The sequence below is a fragment of the Vespula vulgaris genome, chromosome 2 (genome assembly GCF_905475345.1).
Source record: "Vespula vulgaris chromosome 2, iyVesVulg1.1, whole genome shotgun sequence".
NCBI classification, from domain to species: Eukaryota; Metazoa; Arthropoda; class Insecta; order Hymenoptera; family Vespidae; genus Vespula; species Vespula vulgaris.
Window position 1 is genome coordinate 977,086 of NC_066587.1, and position 14,984 is coordinate 992,069.

General features: G+C 28.2%; 2 protein-coding genes across 5 annotated transcripts; one reads left to right on the forward strand and one right to left on the reverse strand.

Annotated features, from left to right (window-relative positions):
* Positions 1–5: 5 nt before the first annotated feature.
* LOC127061633 (mitogen-activated protein kinase p38b-like) lies at positions 6–4,373 on the reverse strand. 2 transcript variants are annotated; one of them, XM_050988785.1, is made up of 10 exons: positions 3,539–4,373; positions 2,823–2,952; positions 2,684–2,742; positions 2,453–2,594; positions 2,218–2,380; positions 2,074–2,145; positions 1,030–1,109; positions 744–822; positions 439–612; positions 6–355 (listed from the first exon to the last, which is right to left on the reverse strand). In XM_050988785.1, the coding sequence occupies exons 1-10, from the start codon at positions 3,640–3,642 to the stop codon at positions 276–278; spliced, it is 1,083 nt and encodes a 360-aa protein (XP_050844742.1). In that variant the 5' UTR covers positions 3,643–4,373; the 3' UTR covers positions 6–275. The 2 variants fall into 2 exon arrangements, with proteins under 2 accessions (XP_050844742.1, XP_050844741.1); XM_050988784.1 differs by lacking the exon at positions 1,030–1,109 and adding an exon at positions 1,428–1,507.
* A 413-nt stretch (positions 4,374–4,786) lies between these two features.
* On the forward strand, positions 4,787–13,686 carry LOC127061632 (klaroid protein-like). Of its 3 annotated transcripts, none has more exons than XM_050988782.1 (14): positions 4,787–5,365; positions 6,535–6,755; positions 6,849–7,214; positions 7,479–7,728; positions 7,816–7,967; positions 8,064–8,311; positions 8,395–8,565; positions 10,642–10,862; positions 10,951–11,025; positions 11,101–11,356; positions 11,434–11,571; positions 11,649–11,935; positions 12,027–12,119; positions 12,218–13,686. In XM_050988782.1, the coding sequence occupies exons 2-14, from the start codon at positions 6,562–6,564 to the stop codon at positions 12,329–12,331; spliced, it is 2,565 nt and encodes an 854-aa protein (XP_050844739.1). In that variant the 5' UTR covers positions 4,787–5,365; positions 6,535–6,561; the 3' UTR covers positions 12,332–13,686. The 3 variants fall into 3 exon arrangements, with proteins under 3 accessions (XP_050844739.1, XP_050844738.1, XP_050844740.1); XM_050988781.1 differs by having other exon boundaries at positions 4,788–5,365; positions 6,558–6,755; XM_050988783.1 differs by lacking the exon at positions 4,787–5,365 and adding an exon at positions 5,386–5,654 and having other exon boundaries at positions 6,558–6,755.
* The last annotated feature ends 1,298 nt before the right edge of the window (positions 13,687–14,984 follow it).

Consider the following 14,984-nt stretch of genomic DNA (forward strand, 5'->3'; position numbering starts at 1 on the left):
TGCAATATTCCAGAAAGTATTAGTGTTTTTATCATCATTTAACTCTTAACTTAATAAAAATATACATTTTATCTTTAATACTTTGCATTATCTATGAATTATATACACGGATATTCTTTTATATATATACATACATACATACATACATACATATATACATACATATGTATATATGTATATATATATATATAAAGAATTACATATAATTTAAATTTTCAATATTAGTATTATCTTACAATGTGCTTAAAATTGTATTATCCTATATTAGTCAAATTCTACGTAGCTGCTTCAATTGTCGACGATAGCGCAGGTAATGTTTGAGGTACAAAATTGATCACTTCGTGATAAACAAGTTCTACAAATTATAACGTTCTTGATAAATTAGTAAATATTACATTATAGCACGTGAAAAATATTTTTGAAAATGCATTATATTACCTTTCCATTTTTCAACAGGTAATTCCATATCCTCAAAACTTTGATCATATGGTAACGAAACTGGTTCATCAGTTGGATCAGCATATTGTGCGAGATATGGATGAGCTAATGCTTGTTCGGCCGTAATTCTCCTTTCAGCATCTAATTCCAACATTAATTCAAGCAACTCTATTGCTAAAGACAAAGTAAATAATATTAATTATTACGATTGAAAATTTTCATGTGGGTTGAATCAGACATAGATCGGTGCTTGTTTTGATACAATTAATTTTTTAAGGCAAATATTATTTAGGTAAATATAATACCTAAGGGATTAGCACCGCGAAATACATCTTTAAAATTTTTCTTCTTCAAGGGTGGTAAACTTTGTATATAGTTTCTGGCCTGCAAAAAGAAATTTATATCGATTGCCTCTTACTTACAATCTGTTACATTGGTCCATATTTTAAATTAAAAAGTAATCAATATCATATATATAAATGATGAATATAAACGATACATATCTTCGTTTGTATTATAATTACTATAAAATTTTAAAATACATCCAAATGTTATGACAAATTAATGATTACAAAGAATTCTTTAATTTACCTCTTGACTGGTAATTTTGTTCAAGGTTTCTTCTGTGGGCATACCACAGAGCACAAGAACTCGTGTTAAGTGGTCAATGTCTGCTTAGCGTTAAGGTAAGTTTGAAAGCATAATTTACTTGAGAAATATATTAATAAATTAGTTTCGCGTTCGATCGATTTCTACTTCTAGATACATGCTAAAAAAAGTTTCCGTAACAAAGAATTAGTTAGAGGCATGCAAATGGCATTATAATTTCGTTAAAATAATTGCTCTTAATATTCACAGCATGATTTTGCAGTTTATATAAAATGTAAATTGTCACAATTTGGGTGTTAAACAATGATAGTAAGGCATATGTTTAAAATGAGAAAATTTATACACAAGTGCTGTACTGGAGGAAGATGAAATCGACTTACCGATTCCGATGATATTTTTTGCATAAACTCATCGCGTGGTGTACCCAGTATTTCCATTATTAAATTCAGTTGATGAATATCTGCTCTTGCTAAGGTTCCACTAAACTTGTATTAAACTTACTCGAATAATTATGTTAGATTAAGCAGTTTGATGAAAATTTCCATAATTAATTTTTTTATATATATATTTAAATCAAAGATTCCTTTGTACTAATCCTTGGTACTACGTTAAATGAGAAAAAATGATGAGAAAAAAAGATAGAAAGAAAATGAGAGAGAGAATGAAAGAGAGAGAGAGAGATAGATAGATAGATAGATAGATAGATAGATAGAGAAATGAAAAAATATATATATATATACTGGTATAAAAGCAAGTGCAGCATATTATTATTATTATTATTATATTACGTCTAAATAAGCTACGTAGATCCTTAGCAAAAAGCATAGCTTATAGATTAGGCACATTGCAGCTAGATTATATATGAACGATATTAGATTGTAAATAACAACACAAAGACAATAATAAGGGTGTTTCTCTAGAATGTTGATGTTAGTAAAGGCGATTAAATGTTATTGACAAAAAGCGAAATCTTACTTAAAATAAATATTATGTATGATAGAGTGAACAATAATTTGAAAGGGATACGATCTGTTCCTGGAAATAATGTTCTTCCAGTAAGTAATTCTGCCATTATGCATCCAACTGACCAAATATCAACTGAAAATTATAGAAATTATATTTATTTGTAACGTTTATAGAAAATGATAAGATAAGTTTCCTAAAACTAACCTGTTTGATTATAATGCATCCAGTTTAACATAATTTCTGGAGCCCTATACCATCGAGTAGCAACGTATCCTGTCATTTCATTCTCCGTAGGCCTTGCCAAACCAAAATCTAAAATCTTTAATTCGCAATCTTCGTTTACAGCTATGTTTGATGGCTTCAAATCCTATGGAACATAATGATTATATTATATACATTTTTCAAGAATGATCCATTTAATTAGATATAAGAGTCTTACCCTATGGATAATACCCGCAGAATGAATATACTTCAAGCCTCGAAGAATTTGATATACAAGAAATTGTACATGATCGTCGGACAGTTTTTGCGTTCTGACAATGTTATTGAGATCTGCTCCCATCAGATGCGTGACTAGGTACCTGTATGAATAATTTCTTATGAAATCACATTCAAATTTTCTCGTAACATTTACAAATTATAAAATATTATTAACGATAAAAAAACTTACACGTGTTGAAAATCTTCCAACGACGAAGACGGATGGAATACGTCTAATAGACCGATTACCTGCAAAATAGAACGATATTAATTTTAGATGATATTAAGAAACTTAACTACGACATACATAAACAAATTTATTTACTTACATTTTCATGATTCATATGTTTTAACATGCGTAGTTCTCTATATGTACGTTTTGCATGTACAGCTGACTGAAAAGGCCTAGCTAATTTTTTTATAGCAACTTTTTGGTTAGTCGTTGTATCTACTGCAGAACTGAAAATTTTAAAGAAAAAAATATAAGATCCAATGCGTTATTAAAAATGTAAATTAAAAAAGCCTAAATTTTTCAAGACGGTTATAATAGATAAAAGTTTTAAATAGAATTCTTCTGTATGTTCGGCCAATGAAAAGTATTGTCAAATAATCTAATTATATTCAGCTTGCCACTAAAATAGAACATTCGTACGATGTTCTAAAATTATTTGTTTATTACTTTTTTTCTAAAATACTTTCAATACCAAAACAAAAAATGTAACATTTAACATGATTAAAATATAAAAAAAAAAAAAAAATTAATAAAACACCAAAAACGTCAAAATAACGATTGATTCAATTTAACATATATATCATTGATATATTATCATTAATATCAGAACAGTATGAAAAAAATTCAACAATTATTTGTTAAAGAAAAAATTACCAAAAAAAAAAAAGAAAAGAAAAAAGAAAAAAGATAAGAAAAAGAAAGAATCTTTTGAAACAATGTAATTATTCGCGTTAATGATCATTCTACAATGATTTATCTATACGATCATTGTAACATATATACATATATAATTATTTAATTTTTTTCGCTTACCAAACTTGACCATAAGCTCCCGAACCTACGGGAGTAAGCATTTGATATCGTTCTGGTACCTCCCATTCCGTCCTATTGATTTCAATTCTATGAAACTGTGGCATGCTACAAGACTTTTTTTAACCAAACTTTCAAGTTTATGATAACGCACGACGACTACGTGCACGCACCACCACTATTACTACTACTACTAAATTACTTACTATACACGAGAAAAAAGTCAATAAGAATGAAGGAAAGGCTTGAAATAATGACACCAGTTAAAAGATTTAACATTTAAAGATAACCCGATCATCTCCGAATCATTCTAACATTAAATGACGATTAATTTCACGATACTTGGAAAACATCGATGTTCGATCGATCGTAACATATCGATTCAATAGAAATTTTAATCTTAACATGTTAATTTCCACTCACACACATATTATATATGTACTACATACGCCGAACGCGAAAGGGGAAAGCTCTTTTAAAAGATCGATTAACGTGACCGTATATACATACAGGTTTAGGCTTATTTTCGTCGAAACAAACTAGAATTGGCCCCGGTTAATAGCCAATGACAAAAGAGATTTATTTACTAACCAATTACGAAGCTACGAAAGAAGTCAAAAATCACGACAGATTAGTGAAAACGTGAAACAATCGTTTGCTTGTATATTCATGCGAATCGACTAAAACTGTATATTAATTTATTTTTCATTACCGTCTTACAGTAAATAATAACTATTATCGATAATCGTTATAATTTTATTGAGAGAAACAATTTTATCTGTACGATTAAGAAAATCTATAACAATGTAAGTTTCAGACGAACGTTAGGTTAAACTTGACCTAGTTTTAAATTTATCCGTTAACGGCGCCACGATCGATTACTTCGTGCATACATATATTTCATCATACATCTACCGCAAAATCGACCAAAAATATATATTAATTATTTTCTATTACTATTCGTACGATAAACAATAATTATTGTCAATAATAATAATTATTATTATTATTTGGTTTAGAGAAACGATTTTATCGATACGATTAATAAAACGTGAAATACGAAATTGACAAACGTTAGATTAAATTTTGATATAGTTTCAAATTTGTCCGCTAACGACGCTACGATCGATCACTACGACCATATATATATTTCATCATATACCACAGATAGTTATTTGTTCGTTCATATCACATTTGTTGTTATTCGTATGAGCAAAGTAGGAAGCTTATTGCATTTTAATTAGAACGAAAGTATTTCGAGCTTGAAGCATACACATAACCTTAATAATTATTAACAATACTGTCTTTATTTTCTCTTCGAACGTTCTATATCCTTCTTACATATAACATTTAATGTAATACGTCGAGTATTTACGTATTTAACGGACACATGACTCATATATGGGGGTTTTTTATACAAAATTTACGTCATACTCCTTTGCGCGACAGTTTTATCTCTTCCTTCCCCCTCCACTCTCCTTTATAGACCCACTCTTACAAAATATGTGGTGCGCGCGCATGCACATGCACGAGAAAGAGAGAGAGAGGGAGAGTTTGTCAGTTTTTCATGCGTAATTATTCTCTATCAAACGTGTATAAATGAAACAGAGAAAGGGAAATCTCTAGTCTAATAGTTTTAATTTATATATATTTATATATATATATATGTGTGTGCGTGTATATGAATATATATACTCCGTAGTGTACGTGTATATGTTCGATATCAGTGAACTAATTGTGTAAAATGAACCGCGAATTTTAGTTTTCCTTTTTTATATATACGTGTATATATTTTTTTCTTTTTTTATAAAGAAGAAGTTATGTTCCATTGTAAGTAATTATATTACATATAGTACGCGTAATTAGATTTTCTATGCGATATTAAATTCGTTTGAAAAGAATTACAATTTCATAGAAGAGATCTAACCAATATAGGTCTACATACATACATACATACACACATACATACATCATACATACATACATCATACATACATATATATATAATTGTTATATTTATTTACGAGATGGCGTTTGTAGTTGCTATTGGTAATCAGTTTTTAACGGATTAAACTATTTAAAAATACGGCTTATCAGTTGAAGATCATGCATGCGATACGTACGTGTATACGATAGTATGCAAGAATAAAAAAATCAAGTGGATTAAAATTCTTTTTTTTTTTTTTTTGTAAGAAATATTACAGGAGGGTAGATACTATAATTTCATCTAACGGAAAGTTCCCAGGAAATAATGCATTGAAATTTGTATTAGTCCTTTCTTTTTTTTTTATTTATTTATTTATTTATTCCGAGGATTTTTCTTCTTTATTTTTCCTTTTTTCTTCTCCACCCTCTTTTTTCCTTTTTTTTATTCACATTACACAATAAAAAAAATTTTTGATTGCAATATAACAGATAAACGGAATGTGACGTTATGCAATATCTTTTTTATATTCGTCGTCGTAATATTTTTTAACGAAACGAATAGAATATTTGAGAGAATATTTTAATTAACGATCAAATATATATATATATATATGTATATACATTTATAAAGATTTTGGTTTGATTCTGTCATGTGTAAGAGAAATTTTTGAATGTATTCAAAGTTTTAGATATATTCTATATTTTGAATTGATATTATTAATTAATTAATTGTGTATAGTTCCTATTGCTAGATACTTTTTATTTTGGGGGATTTTCTGAAAATTTCATTTCTGAATCATAATAAGTAAGGAAAGAGAGAGAGAGAGAGAGATAGAGAGAGACAAGACTAGAAATAGGAATTCAGTGAGAGGGCTGTTTTCCCACCTTAGTGGAGGGGACTATTTTTAGCTATACTTGGACATATGCTTCTGTTAATTCAAGCCAAAGATTTTTGGTCGACTCCTAGTGTGGCTTTAGTACAGTACAGAATTCTGAACTGTATATTTTGTTTTAATTTAAGTATTTAGAGATAATATTAAATTATTATTATTATTTGTCATTTATGTAAATAGATTATTATATCATAACTTGGCAGGAAAATGGAAAGTGAACAGCATCATTATGAATTACGGAGTAGAAGTAGATCTCGTTCTCATACACCATTGGTTTTAAATCGTGTCATATTGGACACCGAACAAGCGGAACATCATTATGACTTGAGAAGTAAGAGTAGAGAACGATCGCATACTCCTGCAGACGCTACAAGCGCTAGAAGATCCGGTAGTAGATCGATGTACGCTTTAATTATATTTTTATGAGAATAGATAAATAGGATGATTTGTATTCAATGGTTTTTTGTTATTTTCTTCTATCGTTAAAATTTTAGGCCTGGTAGTGCCAGCAAAACGCGCGATCAAAATATGCAGGCAATAATTGAAAACGAACAAGAACCTATATCGGAAATTACATCTGAAAGTCAAAGTAAACAATCTGATAGTTCTGTGTTTGTGGCATCTAAAAAGTTAGAACGACGGTCTGAACGTCAGAGAGCTAAACGACAAATATTTGTTAATGGACAAGATGACACCAAAGAAGAAACAAGCTATAATTTGCCAGAACAAGTACGTAAAAGTGTGACGCCACATAGAGTACTCACAAGTGATTATTCTTCGGAAGAAGGAGAAAGAGAAGATTTGCCAAGTAGACCTGGATCTGCCTATGAAATATATAAACAAGCTGGAGAATGGTGGAAGTAAGTAAAATTTTAAAGTTACTCTATATTTTGATCTATGTGTGTTTGTTTGTGTTCATAATCAAGAAGGGTAACTATGTTTGTAAACAAGTATTTTGTCATATGAGAATATTCCATCAAAAAAAGGAAAACAAGAAATAATTCTAATATCGTTAAATCGAAATTGTCCTCTAAGATTCAAAAGTAAACAAATCTGTATCCGTAAACTTTCTTAACTTCGTCTATATTTTTCCAAAAAACTATATACTTTTCTTGTTATTTCAGCAAATTTCCAAAAACAGATTATACGTATTCACAAAAGTCACAATGTCGTTATGAGATAGCGCCAGGTATACTTGCGATGCCTAATATGTCCAGACGTTCAATACATTCAGATGGCAGTAATAATATCAGTAGTACAGTATCAACCAATCAGGAAAGTTTGAGGCAATCGTCTTTAGCTACATCTGAAAGTGGATTAGGTGACACTGTAGATTCTTCTGGTCTTAAAGATACAATTGATCAAAACCTCATAGTAAGTTTGATGGTATAACGTTGCCTAAATTTTCAAATATCGATTTAGGAAATGTCTAATATATTGTTTTTTTCTAATGAAACGCAGACTATAGGTGATTTATCTGCTTCATCGCACACCAGTGTTTCTAATTTTGCAACGAGATCAACAATGTTCAAAAAAACACATATCGAACAATACACAATGCATAGAGAAGTAATTTATACAAAACCTGTAGATTCTTTAAATGTCCGACAAAGGTTTGTAATTGATTTTAAATATAGATAAGATGAGATGGTATATTTATTTTAATAATCCAAGTGATATTTACATTTAAGAAATATTATTTTGACTAGGTACCCTTTATGGGGGAAGACGTCTGTAGATTATGATGATACTCATAAATACGATTCTGATACAGAGTTAAATGAAATCATGCCTTCAACCTCAATTAAAAATACTCAAAGATGGAAGGTCACGCAACAATTTTTAAGATTTAATACACTTATTGTAGCTTGGTTTCTTAAGTCGCTTGAATTTCTCAAACTTAGAACGTCCAGAAAAAGAGAATATTATACTCATCATGAACGGATTCGTTATAATGGTATCGTTATTTCTTAATTACTTCAATATATTATATTGAAAATGAAATAGAGCAAATCAACGATGTTTTTGATTTATATGTAGAATCATATTGGAGCAAACCATGGTGGTTTATCGCGCGGTCTATTTACTTAGTTTTAATCAAACTACTTTGGTTTGATTGTTGGGTATTGAGCAGATTTTCAGGTATAAGGAAACGTATATTTGGATCCAAAGTTGCATGGATTTCCATAATTCCATTACTTCTTTTGGCTGGTAAGTTTTTCATTAATTATAATTACATTTTGTTTTTGAAAACCTTCACTTAAAATTTTAATATTACATAAAACATTAATATTCTTTCGATTATCCAAACTAATAGTTTTTTCATTAGCGTCTTTCATGGAAGAACACCAGAAAGACAGGTAAACCTAGACTGGCCTGCCTCTTCGTTTTGTTGCAGGTGCTTACTTCATGTTAAAGCATTCCTTTATCTGCCTGGACTATCTACACAATATTCACTATGGTGTCACCGAGACGATTTATTATATTTTTGATGAAATTGCCAAGCTAATGTTATCTGTATACGAGTTCTTTTCAAAATATTTTACATCCATTACATATTATTTCATGGAACATGTACCTAGTTTGAACGTGTCTTTGCCAGAAGTACCTAGCACTGTTTGGGATTTGATTTGGTGATTAACTGAAAGTTACATTCACATAAAAAACTAGGGCCTTTTGGGCACGACCGTCAATGCATTAAATTTTTAATTTGAAAAAAGATTTGATATCTAGAGATTTATCACAACATATATCTTTGCATTTTATATCAATCTAAAATTGCAATGAATATAATTACACGTGATATGAAAATTCTCTGTAAAATTTTGGTTTGTACATTTTTTTTTTTTTTTTTTTTTTTTTTTTTTAAATCAGCAATAAATTTTTGGTTTTGGGATCATCATTTTAAAAAGCTTCAAGCAGACACTTTTTGTAATGATGATTCCATAAGCCATTCCGACGTTGCGGTCGTGCCTAAAAATGTTTATACGTTTGTCAGTAATATTAATTATGTATACAAGTTTAAATTTGCTGTTACTGATTTCTTCACATAACTTACTAGTTTTTTTTTCTTTTTTTTTTTAACATTTGCTTGCTTGTAAATAATGTGTTTGCCCAACGATATATTTTTACAATACTTATTTGTTAACATTTTTTGAGTGTTTGGGGCATTATCTTATATTTATCCTATATCTCTTCTTTTAAAAGTATAATATATTTTTTCTACTTTTGTTGTTTTCTTTTTTCTTTCTTTCTTTTTCTTTTTTTTTTTTTTGCATAATATTCTATGTGTCATTTGTTGCTTATATACTTCTGAAGTATATTTTAGATAATATTTTCATTGATTGCTTTATTTCTTTGTTTTTGAATTTATTTAATTATGTTTGTTATAAATTTGTATAAAAAAAAAAAAAAAATATTATATATCGATACGTACGCCTATAAAATAGAGCACTTAATTTATTAATATAATTTATATGTAAGTATATATACATATATATATATATATGTATATGCATTTTCTTGCTATCCTCAATTTTGTTGATTGAAATCTACTAATACCTATAAATGTTGCTTTTATTTGATTTTTCATCTTGAATTGTTTAATCAATTTTAAAGATTTATTTTTATGCTGGTGACAAAAAATAATGATTATTATATTTCTGTAATCGTCTTATTATTTTTGTATTAATTAAACAAAAGTAATAATATTGACTTTCAGTTAATCATATTGTAAATAGTCTTATTCCTTACATGGTTTTTATGAAGTCTCCGTGTAAGCACGTTCATACTTCATAAATTAATTTTTTTCCATGTAACGTAACAGTGATCACAATAAATAAATGAGTTTGTATAGAGTGAGATAACGTCATGGTGTCACTTATGTGTTTTTTTTTTAAATTTGTAAAAAAAAGAAAAATTACATATGTGATGGGAGAAGGATAGAAGGAGGATAATTCAACTGGTGATAAGGCGGAATTTCTTACAATTAGCCTCAACAACTTGGGCATGCAAGCGATCAATCATCAGATTGGTGAGTTCCTTCGTCTATCCTTCTCTCAGTTACCGTATTGGATTATGCATCAGTTTCTGTTTTATTAATTTTTTTAAAATAATTATTGTATCACATACAAAATTAATATGCAAAGATATCAAATTGTATATATCAAATTTATTTTCTTCTTACCTTTGATACCAATACTGTAACTAGAGAATGGAGTAATAATTGTAATATATTCAATTGTCTGTTTTTAGGAAATTTTATCGTTACCATAAACATTATTGCAGGTTATTGGAGTATGCCATACGTTCAATCATTCCTTTCTACTTTCGAAGTTCAAACGGCAAGTAACAATGAAATAAATACAATATTAGAAAATGTACAAAGGCTAACGCAAAAAAGTGCACAAAATGATGAGTATTCGTCTAGCGACTATAATTTAAATGTAATAATCAATAGATTAAACAACAGAATTACTGAACTGGAAGAGAAGGATTCTTATCAAACTGTAAATATATTTTTTCTATTTTCACTTATAAGAATTAATGTTAAATTATTTCAACTTGTATATATATATTTTATATGTATATTTTTAGGAGTACCTAATAAACATTAGTCAGATGTTGCAAAATCCAAAGGAAAATGAAATCGATGTTTGGCAAAAAGTTAATGTAAGTGAATGATAATGTCGATACCTATATGTAATTCATACGATCAAACTGTAACTCAAAATTTTATTCTTTTAGGGAAAAATAATGGATATAGAAGATAGACTAAATAATCTTAAAACCGATACGAGTAATGTAGTTGTGGAACTTCAAACTTTGCGTGAGCTTTATTCGCAGTTAAAAATTTGTTGTGATACAAATAAACAGCTTCTTGTACCTGAAACTTTACGCAAAGAGATTGATAATATCTTAGGAGAATATTTGGGGAGTATTGTCTCTAAAAAGGATTTATCCGTGATCATTGAAAAATTAAAAAAAATACCTATGGATAGAGGTTTGTTAATAAACATTTTTTTAACTAAATATATAAGACATCGTATCGTTAATACGATTTGTACAAAATAATTATAGATGATTCAATTGGTGCTAACTATGTCATTAAAGAAGATGGTGCGTTGGATGAGAAAATTCTCAAAATAATAAATGATAGATTAAAGATATACGATGCAGATAAAACTGGACGTGTAGATTATGCTTTGGAGACGGCAGGTGAAGTTCATTGTTGTAAAATAAAATAATATTTTCATTATATTGATCTTTATGATAATCAAACATTTCATTTTTAGGAGGAGAAATTATTAGTACACGATGTACTCAAACATATGGCGTAAAATCAAGGGTTTTAAAACTTTTAGGTCTTACAATTTATTCTGAAAATAATAATCCTCGAACAGTGATACAAAGAAATCCGATACAACCTGGTGCTTGTTGGCCTTTTCAAGGTTTCCCAGGATACTTGTTGATAAAACTGCGAAACTTTATTTATGTAACTGGCTTTACTATTGAGCATGTAGCTAAATCTATATTACCAAGTGAAAAAATGGAAAGTGCACCACGTAAATTCAATGTTTGGGTAATTTACATATGTATTTTATATTCTCCTCTCTTTCACATATATTTTTATATAACACATATTTATTCACGCATATGATCGCATCTCGTAGGGTTTAATCGATCAAAATGATCCTGAACCAGTTATGTTTGGTGATTATGAATTCACAGACTCCGACGAGAATTTGCAATATTTTCCTGTACAGGTAAGTTAAATCTGTGAATTTGAGATTGAAAAAAAAAAAATAATAAACTTTTTACATATTGCATATATTCATTCTTTTTTTTTTTTGTTTTCATACAGAATACACAGATAGTAAAACCATACGAGTACATAGAATTAAGAATTCATAGTAATCACGGAGAACTGGAATACACGTGCTTATATAGATTTCGTGTTCATGGTAAACCTGCATAATTATGTAAAGATAAAAAGTATATAAAGTTTGATCATCCTTTCATGAAACATCTTATACGATCTAACGATATGAAGATAGAAGGTGTGATAGACAATTCAGACTTGACGCGTGCCTTTTTATAATAAACAACCTATTAGGAGGAAAGAATTAGAAGAAAAAGAAAAAACGCTTTCCACAAATATCATATTGTCTATATATATATATATATAAATATAAAAATTAGTCTATTGCATTACACAATGAGAGAACGATTAGTCATTAACGAAAATAATTGTCAAGTATAGTATACATAAAGATAATCATTTTTTTATACGTCAAAGAATATCTCCTCCCACGACACAATACTACAAAGAGAAAATTTCAATTCGAATGTTATTCATTATTCTAATCTTTTTCATTTTTGTTTGTTTGTTTGTTTTTTTTTAACTTTGTATATAGAAGTAAAATGAAGAACGTTCCAATTAGCTAGTATATAAGAAAGTAGATCTCTCCTACTACGTGTTCATTTGAAGAAAGAAAGAAAAAAAAAGAGAAAAAAAAAAGAAAAAAAAAATAATACAGAAGAAAGAAAATGAAAAGAAAAAAAAGAATGTAGCACAGATTCGTGACACGTGAGTCAATTCTCTTAATTAGTTTTTCTTCTCTTTCTCTGATTCTAGTTCTTTACTTTGTAATTAATGAATTTTAAAAATGCAACACACTTCATTAACGCATCTAAAAAAGCCTAATAAATCATAATATTACATAAAATAGAATGAAACAATCTCTCTATTTCTATTTCTATCTATCTATCTATCACTCTGTCTATCACTCTGTCTATGTTTTTGGAAAAAGAAAAAAGAAAAAAGAAAAACGTGTTTTAAATTAATATAAAAAAAAGTTGAATTATTTTTGTAAGAGAAAATCATAGATAGAGCAATTCGAACGATTCTTACATGCCGATGATTTAGATTTCGAAAAGAGTTTATGTGTAATAGCATAATGTTCGAAAGTTACCTAAAGCCAAGAGAGATATCGTAGATTCTACAATGGGAACGTTTATATGACAGTACAAACTATACAAGAAAATGAACATCTATAGAAAAGAAAAGAAAAGAATACGTACTCTTGTAACTTTCGTTTAATAATCCTTTGAGAATAAATAATACAAACGCGTTTGGTATCAACGAGTTCGATTAATTAATATGAATTATGTTTAAATAAAAATTTAATGTATCATAATATTAACACATATGACAGTGCACAATGTTACCATCTTGTATACATTTGTAACTATTTTTAAAGTGAACAAAAAAGAAAGAAAGAAAAAAAGAAAAAAAATAACAACGGATTATACCATGTAATAAGAAAATAATTGTAATTAACGATGATCGTGTAAACTTCCTATCTTTTTTTAATCAATTTGGACTTGCCCTTATGAACAACATACAAATATTTTTATTAATACTTTGTTGTAATAAATAATTTTTTCACGTTTCAATTCATAAATAAATACGTACATATATATATATATGTGTGTATATATATATGTATATATATAGGAAGTGTTAATTCAATCTTTTTTAAAGGGCATGGAGTACTTAATATATTATTTGATTTGACAATTAATAATTTTCAAATTGAGTTGGAAAGATTGGAAGTGTTCTTGTTTTTTTTTCTTTTTTTTTTTTGCCATTGTAACATACGATAACTGTGTATGTCCGCATAAAAGTTTTTGAGATTGAATATTTAATAATTTTTGTGAGTGAAAATAAAGTGAAAAAAAAAAAACAAGATATAAACAGAAAGACAGATTGTTTTTATGAATAAAATCATCATTTCATATACGATTCGGCGATTATGAAAACGGTGGTCTAAGAGTACATTATTAAAAAAAAAAAAAAAAAAAATCATTCATTGTAAAATTAATTCATGTAATTAGATCATTGCGATTACGACTTGCAACTATCAATAAATCAATTATTTCTTTTTTTCTTTTACTATTATATTTTCGACGAACAAACCATCGCTTTCGCATAATCAAACTTTGGCTCGTACATTGCGTATTTTATATTGTATATTTTAATTTCTTAAATCACGTTTGATTTTTTAAATTAATTGAACGGGGATAAAAAGGAGAGAAGGATATATATATATATACATGTATCATATAAAAAAGGAAAAAACGTTTGTCATTTTGGACTGATACGTTTATTAACGCGAAACAAGTATAGTTTGTAGATATACTCGTATTGTGTTAATTGTACATTGGGTAGACGATCACGTGTAATAACACGTATAATTATCTCTTTTTGTCAGCATAGTTATATATATATACATAGGGCACGTTCATGTACGCGAGAATGAATATACGTGAGTATGCATGCACATAATATACATAGCATTTTATATACGTATACATTCATAAATAATTATTTTTTTTTTGTTTTCTTTCTTTTTCCTTCTTTTACAATATCGTCGTTCTTTAAAACATTTCCGTAATCATCGATAGTATACACATACGTGTATATATATATATATATATATACATACACACATATGTATATACATATACATATATCTTCTAACAAAATTTATATGCGTCCTGGATTGCGATAAATTGGCTGCTGATTGCTGAGAGGCGCACTATTATTCGCATAAGCGAAGAAGATT

Bases quoted from the DNA above. Each gene is read 5' to 3' on its own strand.
- LOC127061633 (XM_050988785.1), bottom strand. From the start codon at position 3,642: ATGCCACAGTTTCATAGAATTGAAATCAATAGGACGGAATGGGAGGTA. The intron at 2,743-2,822 runs GTAAGTAAATAA...TCTATTTTGCAG, and splicing joins AACATATGAATCATGAAAAT to GTAATCGGTCTATTAGACGT. The intron at 356-438 runs GTAATATAATGC...TATAATTTGTAG, and splicing joins ACCTGTTGAAAAATGGAAAG to AACTTGTTTATCACGAAGTG.
- LOC127061632 (XM_050988782.1), top strand. From the start codon at position 6,562: ATGGAAAGTGAACAGCATCATTATGAATTACGGAGTAGAAGTAGATCT. The intron at 6,756-6,848 runs GTACGCTTTAAT...TTAAAATTTTAG, and splicing joins AGATCCGGTAGTAGATCGAT to GCCTGGTAGTGCCAGCAAAA. The intron at 7,215-7,478 runs GTAAGTAAAATT...TTGTTATTTCAG, and splicing joins CAAGCTGGAGAATGGTGGAA to CAAATTTCCAAAAACAGATT.